General features: G+C 44.3%; 1 protein-coding gene across 1 annotated transcript in view; it reads right to left on the bottom strand.

Annotated features, from left to right (window-relative positions):
• Positions 1-341: 341 nt before the first annotated feature.
• The window catches only part of GGT7 (gamma-glutamyltransferase 7), a 58,266-nt gene continuing 40,901 nt past the window's right edge, over positions 342-17,706 (bottom strand). The window contains exons 8-15 of the mRNA XM_073555362.1: positions 11,901-11,988; positions 11,623-11,750; positions 9,306-9,394; positions 6,765-6,917; positions 6,525-6,642; positions 5,943-6,080; positions 5,619-5,718; positions 342-2,497 (exon numbers count right to left, since the gene is read on the bottom strand). Of these exons, the coding sequence (XP_073411463.1) occupies positions 2,334-2,497; positions 5,619-5,718; positions 5,943-6,080; positions 6,525-6,642; positions 6,765-6,917; positions 9,306-9,394; positions 11,623-11,750; positions 11,901-11,988 (978 nt within the window). The 3' untranslated portion in view covers positions 342-2,333. The remainder of the gene's footprint in view (positions 2,498-5,618; positions 5,719-5,942; positions 6,081-6,524; positions 6,643-6,764; positions 6,918-9,305; positions 9,395-11,622; positions 11,751-11,900; positions 11,989-17,706) is intronic.

Here is a 17,706-nt window from a genome sequence, read left to right as displayed (position 1 = left end):
AGCCGGCAATTTAATTAGCGGCTATTCTGCTATGAAGAACTCTGTGAAATATAGATATATATATGTTTATCTCAATGACTTGTGTGTGTATATATATATATATATATATATATATATATATATATATACAGTGTATATATATATATATATATATATACAGTGTATATATATATATGTATTCTATGTGTCTATATCTATTATTTTCTGTTAGAAACCCTGTCATAGGGCTCCATTATACAGTCATGGCCAAAAGTATTGACACCCCTGCAATTCTGTCAGATAATATTCAGTTTCTTCCTGAAAATTATTGCAAACACAAATTCTTTGGTATTATTATCTTCATTTAATTTGTCTTAAATGAAAAAACACAAAAGAGAATGAAGCAAAAAGCAAAACATTGATCATTTCACACAAAACTCCAAAAATGGGCCGGACAAAAGTATTGGCACCCTCAGCCTAATACTTGGTTGCACAACCTTTAGCCAAAATAACTGCGACCAACCGCTTCCAGTAACCATCAATGAGTTTCTTACAATGCTCTGCTGGAATTTTAGACCATTCTTCTTTGGCAAACTACTCCAGGTCCCTGATATTTGAAGGGTGCCTTCTCCAAACTGCCATTTTTAGATCTCTCCACAGGTGTTCTATGGGATTCAGGTCTGGACTCATTGCTGGCCACCTTAGAAGTCTCCAGTGCTTTCTCTCAAACCATTTTCTAGTGCTTTTTGAAGTGTGTTTTGGGTTATTGTCCTGCTGGAAGACCCATGACCTCTGAGATAGACCCAGCTTTCTCACACTGGGCCCTAAATTATGCTGCAAAATTTGTTGGTAGTCTTCTGACTTCATAATGCCATGCACACGGTCAAGCAGTCCAGTGCCAGAGGCAGCAAAGCAACCCCAAAACATCAGGGAACCTCCGCCATGTTTGACTGTAGGGACCGAGTACTTTTCTTTGAATGCCTCTTTTTTCTCCTGTAAACTCTATGTTGATGCTTTTGCCCTAAAAGCTCCACTTTTGTCTCATCTGACCAAAGAACATTCTTCCAAAATGTTTTAGGCTTTTTCAGGTAAGTTTTGGCAAACTCCAGCCTGGCTTTTTTATGTCTCGGGGTAAGAAGTGGAGTCTTCCTGGGTCTCCTACCATACAGTCCCTTTTCATTCAGATGCCGACGGATAGAACGGGTTGACACCGTTGTACCCTCGGACTGCAGGGCAGCTTGAACTTGTTTGGATGTTAGTGGAGGTTCTTTATCCAACATCCGCACAATCTTGCGTTGAAATCTCTTGTCAATTTTTCTTTTCCGGCCACATCTAGGGAGGTTAGCCACAGTGCCATGGGCTTTAAACTTCTTGATGACACTGCGCACGGTAGACACAGGAACATTCAGGTCTTTGGAGATGGACTTGTAGCCTTGAGATTGCACATGCTTCCTCACAATTTGGTTTCTCAAGTCCTCAGACAGTTCTTTGGTCTTCTTTCTTTTCTCCATGCTCAATGTGGTACACACAAGGACACAGGACAGAGGTTGAGTCAACTTTAATCCATGTCAACTGGCTGCAAGTGTGATTTAGTTATTGCCAACACCTGTTAGGTGCCACAGGTAAGTTACAGGTGCTGTTAATTACACAAATTAGAGAAGCATCACATGATTTTTCGAACAGTGCCAATACTTTTGTCCACCCTCTTTGTTATGTTTGGTGTGGAATTATATCCAATTTGGCTTTAGGACAATTCTTTTTGTGTTTTTTCATTTAACACAAATTAAATGAAGATAATAATACCAAAGAATTTGTGTTTGCAATCATTTTCAGGAAGAAACTGAGTATTATCTGACAGAATTGCAGGGGTGTCAATACTTTTGGCCATGACTGTATGTCCATTTTGCAAGGCGGCGCGAAAATCTTGCCATACGGATTGCATACGGATGCCATACGGATTACATACGAATGCTGACATGCGCAAAATACGCGACCACACCTTGCTTACGGATGACATACGGAGCACTATTTAGGGGTCATTCATCCGTATTACGCCTGTAAACTACGGACCGTATTTTGCGTCAGTTAGTGTGACCCCGGCCTAAGAGTCAAACACATTTAGATGCCACATGATTCAATTTTCAAAGACAATAATAGATCTGATCAAGGTAACATTATACAATTTGATTTTCTTAGTAAAATTTGGTCCTAGGAACAAGCTACTATATTACATGTCACTTTTGTTCATTGGTGTGCTAATGGCAGAGGTGAAAATACCCCGTAAAACCCATAAGGATTGTTTTGAGGGTCGTGGCATGAATGTCACTGTTATTTCTTTCTGACCAGGTGCTATCTCACAAAATGGTGGCAGCTTCTGCATCAGAACTTCGAGGGTCTTTAATGCCAATAATAAGATCGTTGCTCCTGCGCGATCCATGCACCAAAGATAAGATGGGTGTGCGATCCAGTTGATGTCCCTTGGATTCTAGGTCCTGAGTTTCATTTTCCGGGAAGTCACCTAACATAGAAATATTTACATGTATTTAATACAGTAGGAGAAAATAGACCCTGTATTGTTTTACAGCTATGGATACCTTTGCACCTTTTTTTGCACTGCATGTATTATGTAAAAAAATGCAAGTAATTGGTGATAATTACAAGCTTTTAACCATTTTGCTTTGGGAGTTTGCATATAATACAATGCACTGCAAGCTGCTCAATGCTGTTTATTATCGATACTGGCAGCTGGGCTCCTTGGCAGCTCAGTCCTTAGCTCCTCCTGTCTGCTTCCGAGTGCCAAATTGAGCTCAGTTCTGATCATATCAAATATCAGAATTCAGATTAGATTGGCATTCAGGAGAACACAATACGGGCAGGCAACTAAGCTGTCAGGATTTATACTAATCCGCAATGAGCAGCTTGCAATGCATTGTAATATGCAAGCTACAGTAGCAAAATAGTCAAAACCCAAATTTTTATCACATAGAAAAGAGTAAATTGCTTCATGTAACCCTGGTTTCAGGGTCCAGGTCAATGATCTCTGACTATGGAAAGGAGCTGCACATATTTTCTGAGCTTCTGGGTTCTCTCTGATTCAACTGCCTAATGTGCCATTATCCTTGTAGTATGTGGCGCACAGGTGATGTCAATCATAAGCCTAGTCAGGGATCCCGGAGGTTAACGAAAATCATGCCACTCATTTCCATGGCCAGAGAGCACTAACCTGGATCATAGACCGGGATTGTGCTAAGTGATCCGCTCATCTGTAATGCAACATAAATAAAAATCAAAGGCATCAGCCCTTAAACATCATATTTAAATAGGTTGTCCACTACTTTATCATTGAAAGGTGATCAATGTCTGATTGGTCCGACACCCAGCACCTCCGCCAATCAGCTGTTCTTGTTCAAATCAATAGGAGGCGTATGTGTAGAACCCTGGCACAGCCACTATCAGAAGACTGAGCAACTCCGCAACTCAGCAGTTGCAGCCTCTGCCACCGAGAACTGCTGATTAGTCGGAGTCTGACATCTGGCACCCCCGCCAATCGGAAATTGATGACCTATCCTAAGGAAGGGTCATCAATTATAAAGTAATAGACAACCTCTTTAGTTAGCAGATTACAAGCAGGACATGGCATGCTGGGCAGGAGAAAGTGCTATCTGCCTTTCCCAAGCTATATGTACAGTGCTTATTCAGCTCTGTGTATGTAGCAATTAGGATTATTACTATTTCTTATATAGGCCCATTAATTCCGCAGCGCTTTGCAGACATTATCAGCACTGTCAACGATGAGACTCACAAAATTCCCTATCAGTATGTCTTTGGAGTTTGGGAGGAAATCGGAGAACCCGGAGGAAATCCACGCAAACACGGGGAGCACATACAAACTCCTTGCAAATATTGTTCTTGGGGGGATTTGAACCCAGGACCCCAGTGCTGCTCTAGATCAGGCAGGAATGGTAAACTTTTTCTGCATTCTCTGATCTTTTTTTTTTTTAACAAACCCTTTAAAACTGACGTTACAAGTTCAATTAGTGCAAATTCCTGACACACTATAACCACTGATATAAAATATATATATTTAATTATATTAAATAACTAATTGAAGAGCCCGGCGCTGTCCAGGCATAGTAACTAACTGTGGTTAGTTATAGCAAATTATAATTATCCTCCATCCCATAGTCCCGTGCTCATATACCCATCATACATATCCACGATCCCATAGGCCCGTGCCCATATACCCATCATACATATCCTCCATCCCATAGTCGAGTGTCCATATACCCATCACACATCCTCCAACCCATAGTCCCATGCCCATATACCCATCACACATCCTCCATCCCATAGTCCCATGCCCATATACCCATCATACATATCCTCCATCCCATAGTCCTGTGCCCATATACCCATCATACATATCCTCCATCCCATAGTCGAGTGCCCATATACCCATCACACATCCTCCATCCCATAGTCCTATGCCCATATACCCGTCATACATATCCTCCATCCCATAGTCCTGTGCCCATATACCCATCATACATATCCTCCATCCCATAGTCGAGTGCCCATATACCCATCACACATCCTCCATCCCATAGTCCCATGCCCATATACCCATCACACATCCTCCATCCCATAGTCCCATGCCCATATACCCATCATACATATTCGCCATCCCATAGTCGAGTGCCCATATACCCATCACACATCCTCCATCCCATAGTCCAGTGCCCATATACCCATCACACATCCTCCATCCCATAGTCCCGTGCCCATATACCTGTCATACATATCCTCCATCCCATAGTCCTGTGCCCATATACCCATCATACATATCCTCCATCCCATAGTCGAGTGCCCATATACCCATCACACATCCTCCATCCCATAGTCCAGTGCCCATATACCCATCACACATCCTCCATCCCATAGTCCCGTGCCCATATACCTGTCATACATATCCTCCATCCCATAGTCCTGTGCCCATATACCCATCATACATATCCTCCATCCCATAGTCGAGTGCCCATATACCCATCACACATCCTTCATCTCATAGTCCCCCATGCCCATATACCCGTCATACATACAGTATCCTCCATCCCATAGTCCCGTGCCCATATACCTGTCATACATATCCTCCATCCCATAGTCCAGTGCCCAAATACTCATCACACATCCTCCATCCCATAGTCCCGTGCCCATATACCCATTATGACATCATCATCACCATGGCAACCGTTATGACATAACCGTCACCATTGCAACCTATGATGAATCAGCGTCTCCATGGCAACCATTGTGACATCATAATGAAGGGCGGGGCTTGATGCACACACACTTTTTCCCCATTATGTAGATAGGGGCAAAATTGTTTGGTGAATTGGAATGCGCGGGGTTAAAATTTCACCTCACAACATAGCCTATGGCGCTCTTGGGGTCCAGACGTGTGACTGTGCCAAATTTTGTGGCTGTAGCTGCGACGGTGCGAATGCCTATCCCGGACACACACATACATACATACATACATACATACTCACATTGAGCTTTATATATTAGATAAATTAAAAAGCATAAAAATACAGTGCCATAATTTTCAATAAAAATTAAAACGAACAGAAGATACTCACTGTCTATCTGCAGAAAATTGGTCTCAAGATCAGGATGTAGTCTTCCCTGCGATACACTGTCACTTAAGTTTTTATTAAATGATAAAACATTTAAAAGCACCTGGATAAAAAGAAAACCCCAAAAAATAAAGAGATAACTTACAGAAGGAAAGAATACATCTAAAAGGATCAAAACATTTTTTTATAGAAAATACCACAGTCCCCCTCTGCTCTCTAGACAACCTCCTCAAATTCAAATCCTAGACCACGTACGTTACTGATTTTTAAGTGACCACTTAACACAATAAAGCTTAGAAGTAAACTAGGTCCTACGCAAAATCATACCTGGGTTATGCCAGATAGAGCTCGTTCCCCATTGGAACCACCAAGGGACAAGTATGTTCCGCAAAGACCCTGAGCTGGCCTCACCACTGTGGGGAGCAGGAAGGAGAGAGGCCTCTTCCCAGGCTCAACAATGTTCTGCTGCAGAAAAAAATGGAGTTCTTAAAGGTATAGTAGAGGAAACAAAATGGACAGTCACAGTAGATCAAACTGTAGACAACAATGAATATCAGAAGTGGAGGAAGAAACCCTGATCCTAATATGCTGGGACACTTGCCGGGCTTCTTGCTGTAGCTTTGATAAAACACTTGTTGATCCTCTAAGCAATGAGTTCCTTCTATGTAGTCTTCCATATTCATGAGCTACCCCTGCCCTCTCCATTGATTGGCTGCTTTACGCCTATGACAAGTCTAGGCAGTAGTGTGGGGCGAGGATAGGCAGAGGTCATCACTTAGAGGACTAGTAAGCCATGCAAAAGACATATTGCAGGAGTCAGAGAGCCTGACCATGCTTTAGATTAGAAGGTATAAACTTAGTGACAGATTTCTTTTTAAATGATACATACGATTTTTCTTGAGAACTTACTGGATTTGGAGAGGAGAGGTTGGTGCTTTTATTGCTCCAGGAGAAATCCAGGATCTGGCTGTTTAGAAGGATTCCTGAAGGGGTCATAATCATACTGCCAAAGGGGCGGTTTAGAGAGCTAAAAGTGGAAGAAATATATATCTAATGTGGTCACGGGACTGGATAGTTACGTAAGATAATGACAAATTGCCCAAATCATTTTTTTAATAAAACGAGCCCCCATGATATCAGGTGACTTACCTGACCACAGCCACAATGAAATCATCCGGACCAACTACTAAAGCTTGGCTTGCAGCTGGGCCAACATGTAGAGAATGGAAGGGCACGTATTCTCTAGGATACGCCGCATGGAACTCATTTATCTTCTTCCGGAAAAAACTTGCTTCCGCCTTACTGACAGAAGAGAGTTCAAGATATGTTTAGCGCAGAGAAAGTAGGCTTTTATAAACTGCGTGTAACCCCAAGCCGAACTGTAGTGTTCAGTTATTGCCATTTTTCGCTCTGCACCAGGGTAATCCATCATACATGTTTTTCACTTAGGGTTCCAACAGAACATTAGCCTTTCTTGCTTTCCATATGAACATCTACTCTATTAATGACTATTCACAGTTTCCACGTGTAGATGTGTAGTTACATACTACTAGTTGTAGCTGCTGTATAGTCCTCTGGGCTTATAGCACCAAAGTGTTGTTCAGAGGATAGGTTTCAATGAGTCATTTAAAGGGGAGCTAACATCAGAAAATAACCTATTGATAAAATCATTTTTTTGTGTTGGTGATTGTTTCTTAGTAATTTTTAGAGTGGAAACTCTCCAAATCCTCTTCAGAAACTCAAAAATAATAAAAAAAAGTTAAGAGTTAACTCTAAGTTTCTGCTATGAAAACTTGACAAAAAGACTCTGCATTTAATCTTATTTTCAATAAAAGGTTGGCAATGCTTATTTTTTTATCTTGCATATCACACTCTGTATTAAAAATAAAAAGCTAGAAGTCATGTAATTTTAGCACTGTTTACTGGGGGTTTTTTTAGACTCACACTTCCATTTGTTTCAGGAAACAAAATATGTACACAGCCACAATGGCCCCCGCACCTGTCTTTTGCAATGAAACACCTAATGAACATGAACAAAGGCCATCTAGTGTGAAACCATCATCTAGTGTGAAACCTGCAAAATTACTTTTTTTTTTTTTACACAGATCGTGATATGAAAATAAAACACACATTGCCAAATTTGGTTAATAAAATACACAAAGATCTTAAGTAAACAATGGGTCTTATTTTGAGGATACATTCACTTTAACAAAATTACAACAGGGCAAATTATCTAAAATTTCATGTAAGCAAATAGAATATTTTCCATCTTATTCACAACTTCACAAAAAATCTGATAATAACTAAGCTGCAATTTACAATCCATAGCATGTTCATTCAGGAAAATCCACAGTGTATTTGTCTTCATTTGCCTTAGAGTTCTAGTATTGGAATTTCTGAACAGCAGCAAATAGGTCTCTAAGGGTATGTTCACATGTTGCATATTTGCTGCGGATTTTGCTGCAGAAAGTTCTACAACTGTCCCATTTATCTGAAATAACTACTTTCACATGAATAAAAAAAAAACGATTGATTTTCAGCTGAATACATTTCTGCAGCAAAATCTGCAGTGCAGGAACTCAACCTAAAGAAACCTTTCCTACAGGAAATTTCTGGGGTCTCAAACATTAGTTTTAAAAGATCTTCATGAAGGTATCAGTGACATATTTGAAGGTTATTTTGAGTTAGTTTTATCTGAAAGGAATTGTCGGTCAGAATACACTATATTGATGATCTATCCTTTGGATAGGTCATCAGTAGTGATGAGCGAGTATGCTCGTTGCTCGGGTTTTCCCGAGCATGCTCAGGTGTTCTCAGAGTATTTTGGCGTGCTCGGAGATTTAAGTTTTCGTCCTCTCAGCTGCATGATTTGTGGCTGCTAGACAGCCTGAATACATGTGGGAATTGCCTGTTTGTTATGGAATTCCCACATGTATTCAGGCTGTCCAGCAGCCACAAATCATGCAGCTGTGTGGCCAAACACTAAATCTCTGAGCACACCCAAATACTCGAAGACCACCCGAGCATACTCGCTCATCACTAGTCATCAGTATTGAACTGCTGGTGTCTGACACCCAGGACCCCCACTGATCAGATGTTACAAGCTGCGGCGTCAGTTGGTTGTGCCCACAATCGGGATATATGGATTTTGATGCAGGTAAATCCGCAAGTGTTCACTGAACCATGCGGATTTACCGCATGTAATGAATGGCTGTGGGTGAGACTACAGGGCAGAGACTAGCGTTTCCACTGCAAATAACTGACATGCAGCAGTTCATAAACCGGCATCGATTGTGAGTTTATGCAGCGTCAAATAGAAGCACACTGGGTATTGGACTTATAGAAATCCCATCCACTGTGCTTCTAATGTAGAACGCAGCGTTTTGTAAGCAGCGCAGGTGAGTTGTGTCCAAAAAGCTGCTGTTTCGGAACCTGGGCAAATGCCCTAAGTCATGGTCAAATGACAGGATTGTGGCAATGACTGTCAATCAGGTACTTTATGCCTCATTCACAGACTCCAGAAAAATCTGCAGCAAGGTAATTATTTAAAAAAAAAACCCCAGACCAGCCCCACTGAAGTTCAATGACGCTCATCTGCATGTGATCCGAATACCCATAGGGCAATCCTGACTTTGCCCTCCTTGTGCCACACTGCACACACACAAATGGGTTTAAATGGCTAATAGTCACCTAAGAATCTCTGTTACATATCCAGCCACTGTGTGGTCAAAGGAAGGGTCTCCTAATTTACTGGCACATCCCAGGGCGATCTTAAGTGTCTGTAATACAAAAAAAAAGGAAGAGACTTAATTTAAGATAAGAAAATTCATTTATTTTACTCTCCCTGATCCCGTTGACTGACAGGTCAATCCTTATGAACACACATTTATGGAGTGACCTGTCAGTCAAGGGGAGCGGAGGTGGGGAGAGCAACAAGCGTCCTGCCGTCCAAGATCCATACAATAGTCCCGTTCCGACCCTTCTAAGTATGTTTTCTCAGAAACATGCCAGCGTTTCACCGTAAAACATACATGTCGGCTTTAATGCAGCCATCTGGTTCATGCTCCCTGTGGTTCGGGCAGCATTAATCAGATGGAATGTTCTTTTTAACTGCAAAGGACGAGGCCTATTTCGTACACTGTACGCCACAACTTTGCTTCAAGTTTGACACAAAGAAAGCCAACTAATAGATGGTGTAAGCATAGCCTATATGGTATAAAGATGCTCCAGATTTATCAAAAAGTATGAACCATTTTGATAAATCTGGCTTATTTTAAAAGGGAGTCACCTCGGAAAACGCCATTTATCTGCAGAAAGTGCGGCTGCCGGGAGAAAAGTAGAAGTTATTTCCTCCTGAGAACCTTTGGCCTTCAGTGATATCAGTGTGCAGGGAGTCACTGACTATACTGCGCGTGACGGTGTAAGCACTCCCCGACATTTTGATTGCACACATGCGCTGCGTTATAGATTGGGAACACTTTTCTTTGTAACCTAAAAGTTCAGTATAATTGCACAGGACAGTTTCATGGATTTTTATTGCAATTCATATTGCTACCAAGTAATGTATTTAGATTTTCTATGTGCCATGGTGAGTGTCAGTTCAACTTTTAAATACAGTATTATTGGGGCCTAGAAATGGATTCTCCTGCTTAACAATTAGCTTGGCGGAAATGTTTAAAAATGCACATTACAATTAGAAAAAAAATACTTAAAATATTTACAATTATGTAAAAGTTGCAGGCTCAAAGCCTGAGGCTGCACTACTGAAATGTGATGTCTCTGGTTATGAATTTTGTTAAATGCAACCCTGTCTGGAGGCTGAATCCTAAGGAGCGATTTACATTTCACAGTAATTATTACAATTCATTCATTTCTGAGTAGGGTTAATGTGGCAATACCGAAATATTCTGATCTTGTTCTGAATTGTCAAGTAAAATGGTGCCATTGTCATCTATCGCTACATCCTAACTGTCCTGCACAATGCACAGTATATGTGCGGACATTGATGTACCATATTTGATGATTCACATCCACACAAGGACAGACAACAGATCACACGTTTCACCACTGCCGCATATGTATTGTAAATGGCTGCTCATTAATGGGTTTAAATGTATGATTGGTAGGACCCCCACCAATATCTAAAGCAAGTCTCCTGCTCCTATACACGCCCACAATCAAGGTGAGCTCACTGCGGACTCCAGTGATTTGTTGCAGTGGTTCAGTGGAAAGTCCAGGACGTCGTTGATTCCAGCACCAGTCACTGTTTTATGTACTGCAGTGATAATTCCCCAAACTACCCATATGATTGCTGCAGCCAATCACTGGGCTTGTCTACATAGAGCTCAGTGATTGGCTGCACCGTTATACAAGTGCTGTCACTGCTGCAGCCTGTACGCGATCACCAAGGCAGCGGTGGAGGTACCGCACTGGCGCCATGTAGGGTGGCTCATTTTATTATTTTGAACATGGCCAGAATGATTTAATTAAAAAAAAACTGAAAGGGGGAAACACATTTAAGCTTTTGTATATTTCAGGAAATCTCTTCTCAGAAATGAATGAAGCGTAACGATTGCTGTAACACGTGAACAAGACTCATGGCTTCAGATTTCATCGTAGGTAGTGTTAAACATGATATAAAAGAGACACAAAATACATGATTGTTTTACTATCTCCATTAATTCTTTACCTTGGGCTAATTTCAGACACACACTGAACTTATCGGATCAGTCACATCTGTAAATTGTGAACGTGCATGGCCCCTTGTGGCGCTCCATGAGCCCAAACACACCGGACTGGTGCAGGAACCCTCCTGTTTGCATGCACTAGTCTGATCCACTACCTGGACCAAACTAGACCATGCTGGAAAAATCGCCTTTGAGCACTTGCGCATACACTACAGCTGGTCCATGTGTGGTCTTTTGCACATATGGAAAGCACACAGACTGAAAAAATGTAGGAACATAGCCTTACACAACCAAAAAAATTGTGTAAGGCTCAAACTCACTTCTGCTATCCAATGGAGGGCACTGGAGCGAGGTGTGTGCTTGGTCAGATTTGTTCCTTCCAGAATATTGAGGGCACTTATAAGAGCAGGACCTGCATGAGGAGCAGGAGGGGCAAACACAAGATGACCTACAAAGAAGACAGTAACTGTAGTAGGGAATGTTAAAGAATTGATAGTAACGGTCATATTCAGCATTAGGAGCCATTTACAGCATGACCCGAGATGCTCCAATACTCATTCATTATTATGACATAGATAGGATTTTATGATGTACATACCTTGATATATAGTTTGTACAGGCTTCTCAACAGAAGCATTATAGTTAGTAAAGTCTTCTTCAGCCATTACTCCACCTTGAGCATTAACCTTAATAAGAAACATAGACTTTACTTTTAGCATGGTTAATCCTTCGTTCTTCTGAAGATGCCACATATACTAACATGTCACTTGGGCAAGCTACTGTAAAAAAACTCATCTCTCATCTGGCAATGGCAGAGGTTATTACTGATGAACTCACTAAGGCTGGGTTTTCATACAGTGGCATGTAAACGATTGGGCGCAAGTTGAAGATGAAACGATCTCTAAAAGGCCTAAAGTTAAAGATGACACATTTCCTTTGTATTTTAGGCAAATAAACATATATTTTCATGTTTTACATTTTAAAAATTATAAAAAGGAAAATGAGCCAATGCAAAAGTTTGGGCACCTTTCATGCTTAATACCTAGTAGCACCCCCTTTTGCAAGTATCACAGCTTGTAAGTGCTTTTTGTAGCCAGCCAAGAGTCTTCAATTATTGTTTGAGGAATCTTCATCCATTCTTCCTTGGAAAATTATTCCCCTTCTGTGAGACTCCTGGGTCGTCTTGTATGTACTACTATTTTGAGGCCAATCCACAGATTTTCAGTGATGCTCCGATCAGAGGACTGTGAGGGCCATTGTAAAACCTTCAGCTTGCGCATTCCGAGCTAGTCTATTGTGGATTTTGACATGTGTTTAGGATCATTAAACATCTGTAGAAGTCATCCTCTTTTCAACTTCAGATTTTTTACAGATGGTGTAATGTTTACATCAAGAACGTGATTAAATTTCATTCAATCCGTTTTTCCCTCTACTCGTGAAATGTTCCCCTTGCCATTGGCTGTAACACAACCCCAAAGCATGGTTGATCCACCCCCATGCTTAATTGTTGGTGAGATGTTCTTTTACAGAAATTCTGTGCCCTTTTTCTCCACACATCCCTTTGATCATTGTGGCCAAAGAGTTATGTTTTAACCTCATCAATCCACAGAACTTGTTTCCAAAATGCATCAGGTTTGTTTAGATGTTCTTTTGCATACTTTGGATCCTGAATTTTATGGTGATAACGCAGGAGACGTTTTCTTCTGATGACTCTTCCACGAAGGTCATATTTGTGCATGTGTCTCTGAACAGTAGAACAATGTACCACAACTTCAGATTTTACTAAATCTTTCTGAAGGTAATTTGCAGTCAATCAGGGGTTCTGATTTGCCTCTCAAGCAATTCTATGTGCAGCGCTCACTGACATTTTGCTTGGTCTTACAGATGTTATCTTGATCTACACTGTTCCTGTTAACTGATATTTCTTAAATTACATTTTGAACTGAGGAAAGGGCAACTTGAAAACACTTTGCTATCTTCTTATAGCCTTCTCTTGCTTTGTGGGCCTCCACCATTTTCATTTTCAGAGTCCTAGGCAGCTGCGTAGAAGAATAGATGGCTGCTGTTTTTAGGCACAAGGCTAGAAGAAGCTGGGTTTCTATAAAGCTTTGCATCACCTGGCCTTTCCTAAGGATGATAGTGAACAAGCCATAACAGGTTAATTAAATGGAATCTGTCACCCCATTTTTGGCCTATAAGATGCGGCCAGCCATCAGGAGCTCATCTACAGCATTCTGTAATGCTGTAGATAAGCCCGCGATGTAACCTGAAAGATAAGAAAAACGAGTTAGATTATACTTACCCGGGGGTCCGGTCCGATGGGTGTCGCGGTCCGGCGCCTCCCATCTTCTAGCGATGACGTCCTCCTTCTTACTTCTGCCGTGGCTCCTGCGCAGGCGTACTTTATCTGACCTGCAGTGTGCAAGCGCCGGAGGACCTCTCTGACCTTTCCCGGCGCCTGCACTCTGCAGTACTTTACTCTACCCTCAATAGGACAGAGAAAGCACGCCTGCGCAGGAACCACGGCAGAAGTAAGAAGGTGGACGTCATTGCATGAAGATGGGAGGCACCGGCCGCGACATCCACCGCACCCGACCGCACCCCCCAGTGAGCATAATCTAACTTGTTTTCCTTATCTTTCAGGTTACATCGGGGGCTTATCTACAGCATTCTGTAATGCTGTAGATAAGCCCCTGATGGTGGTTCCGGCAGCTCATAGAGCAAAAATGGAGTGACAGATTCCCTTTAAGATCTGAAACCTTTGTCAAAGTTATCTGAGCACACAAATCTCCAAGGGTGCCCAAACTTTTACACTGGCCCATTTACCATTTTGTAATTTTTAAAATGGAAAAAAAAAATGACTATATATATATATATATCTATGTATATAAACGACTTATCGTGTCTTTCTGTAACCGAAATTGTGGACCGCAGATTGGTCGCGGCCGAGGCGCAGCTGTTTGTAACGGCAGGCGCAGGCCTTAATCTGTAAAAAAGAGAATTAAAATAACAAAAAGTTATTCTCACCTTCCGACGACCTCCTGTCTCTCCTCGCGCCCGGCCTCGCGTTACCAGTAATGCTTTGCGGCTTAGACCGCTGATGACATCACTCTCGCAAGAGTGAGAAAGCAGACTGATGTCACTCTCGCGAGAGCGAGAAAGAAGACCGACGTTATCAGCGGTGTAAGCCGCAAAGCATTACTGGGAACGCGAGGCCGAGCGCGTGGAAAGAAGACAGGAGGCCGTCGGAAGGTGAGAATAACTTTTTTATTTTTTTATATTATTTTTGTACAGGGCCGCGGCAGTGATTGGTCGCGGCTACAGGGCCGCGTTGCTGATTGGTTGCGGACAGAGGGCCGCGACGCTGATTGGTCGTGGCTACACGGAAAGGGGGGTGAGGGGACCATGCATACCAGGAAAGGGGGGTGAGGGAATCATGCATGCCACAATTGGGGGGTGAGGGGACCATGCATACCAGGATTGGGGGGTGAGGGGACCATGCATACCAGGATTGGGGGGTGAGGGGACCATGCATACCAGGATAGGGGGTGAGGGGACAATGCATACCAGGATTGGGGGGTGAGGGGACCATGCATACCAGGATTGGGGGGTGAGGGGACCATGCATACCAGGATTGGGGGGTGAGGGGACCATGCATACCAGGAATGGGGGGTGAGGGGAACATGCATACCAGCAAAGGGGGCTGAGGGGACCATGCATACCAAGAAAGGGGGGTGAGGGGACCATGCATACCAGGATAGGGGGGTGAGGGGACCATGCATACCAAGAAAGGGGGGTGAGGGGACCATGCATACCAAGAAAGGGGGGTGAGGGGACCATGCATACCAGGAAAGGGGGGTGAGGGGACCATGCATATCAGGATTGGGGGTGAGGGGACCATGCATACCAGGACTGGGGGGTGAGGGGACCATGCATACCAGGATTGGGGGGTGAGGGGACCATGCATACCAGGATAGGGGGTTGAGGGTACCATGCATACCAGTATTGGGGGGTGAGGGGACCATGCATACCAAGAAAGGGGGGTGAGGGGACCATGCATACCAGGATAGGGGGGTGAGGGGACCATGCATACCACGAAAGGTGGGTGAGGGGGCCATGCATACCAAGAAAGGGGGGTGAGGGGACCATGCATACCAGGATAGGGGGGTGAGGGGACCATGCATACCAAGAAAGGGGGGTGAGGGGACCATGCATATCAGGATTGGGGGTGAGGGGACCATGCATACCAGGATAGGGGGGTGAGGGGACCATGCATACCAGGATAGGGGGGTGAGGGGACCATGCATACCACGAAAGGGGGGTGAGGGGGCCATGCATACCAGGATAGGGGGTTGAGGGGACCATGAATACCACGAAAGGGGGGTTGAGGGGACCATGTATACCATGACTGGGGGGTGAGGGGACCATGCATACCAGGATTGGGGGGTGAGGGGACCATGCATACCAGGATTGGGGGGTGAGGGGACCATGCATACCAGGATAGGGGGTTGAGGGGACCATGCATACCAGTATTGGGGGGTGAGGGGACCTTGCATACCAAGAAAGGGGGGTGAGGGGACCATGCATACCAGGATAGGGGGGTGAGGGGACCATGCATACCAAGAAAGGGGCGTGAGGGGACCATGCATACCAGGAAAGGGGGGTGAGGGGACCATGCATACCAGTATTGGGGGGTGAGGGGACCATGCATACCAAGAAAGGAGGGTGAGGGGACCATGCATACCAGGATAGAGGGGTGAGGGGACCATATATACCAGGATAGGGGGGTTAGGGGACCATGCATACCAGGATAGGGGGGTGAGGGGACCATGCATACCACGAAAGGGGGGTGAGGGGGCCATGCATACCAGGATAGGGGGTGAGGGGACCATGCATACCACAAAAGGGGGGTTGAGGGGACCATGCATACCAGGAAAGGGGGGTGAGGGGACCATGCATACCAGGAAAGGGGGGTGAGGGGACCATGCATATCAGGATGGGGGGTGAGGAGACCATGCATACCAGGATTGGGGGGTGAGAGGACCATGCATACCAGGAAAGGGGGGTGAGGGGACCATGCATACCAGGATAGGGGGGTGAGGGGACCATGCATACCAAGAAAGGGGCGTGAGGGGACCATGCATACCAGGAAAGGGGGGTGAGGGGACCATGCATACCAGGACTGGGGGGTGACAGGACCATGCATACCAGGACTGGGGGGTCAGGGGACCATGCATACCCCAAAAGGGGGGTAAGAGGACCATGCATATCAGGATTGGGGGTGAGGGGACCATGCATACCAGGATTGGGAGGTGAGGGGACCATGCATACCAGGATTGGGGGGTGAGTGGACCATGCATATCAGGAAAGGGGGGTGAGGGGACCATGCATACCGGGAAAGGGGGTGAGGATACCATGCATACCAGGATTGGGGGGTGAGGGTACCATACATACCAGGAAAGGGGGGTGACAGTGAGCATACATACCAGGATTGGGGTGTGAGGGGACCATGCATACCAGGATAGGGGGGTGAGGGGACCATGCATACCATGATAGGGGGGTGAGGGGACCATGCATAGCAGGATTGGGGTATGAGAGGACCATGCATACCAGGACTGGGGGGTGAGGGGACCATGCTAACCCCAAAAGGAGGGTAAGAGGACCATGCATACCAGGATTGGGGGGTGAGGGGACTATGCATACCAGGATAGGGGGGTGAGGGGACCATGCATACCAGGAAAGGGGGGTGAGGATACCATGCATACCAGGATTGGGGGATGAGGCGACCATACATACCAGGAAAGGTGGGTGACGGTGAGCATACATACCAGCATTGGGGTGTGAGAGGACCATGCATACCAGCAAAGGGGGGTGAGGGGACCATGCATACCAAGAAAGGGGGGTGAGGGGACCATGCATACCAGGATAGGGGGGTGAGGGGACCATGCATACCAGGATTGGGGAGTAAGAGGACCATGCATACCAGGAAAGAGAGGTGAGAGGACCATGCATACCAGGATTGGGGGGTGAGAGGGCCATGCATTCCAGGAATGGGGGGTCAGGGGACCATGCATACCAGGATAGGGGGTTGAGGGGTAGCATGCATATCAGGATTGGGGGTGAGTGAACCATACATATCAGGATTGGGGGTGAGAGAACCATACATATCAGGATTGGGGGGTGCATTATTGTATTATTATATTAAATCTTCGAAAATAAACTGCATACATATTCTAGAATATCCGATGCATTAGAATCGGGCCACCATCTAGTATATATATATTTGCTTAAAATACAAATGAAATGTGTCATCTTTAACTTTTAAGCCTTTTAGAGATCATTTAATCTTCAACTTGCTTAACTGTCACAATAACAGTAATTTTGACCCTGGGTGCCCAAATTTT

Source organism: Dendrobates tinctorius, unplaced genomic scaffold, assembly GCF_039654945.1.
Source record: "Dendrobates tinctorius isolate UK_male_01 unplaced genomic scaffold, ASM3965494v1 ptg000223l, whole genome shotgun sequence".
NCBI lineage: Eukaryota > Metazoa > Chordata > Amphibia > Anura > Dendrobatidae > Dendrobates > Dendrobates tinctorius.
This window is presented reverse-complemented; position numbering and strand designations above follow the sequence as displayed.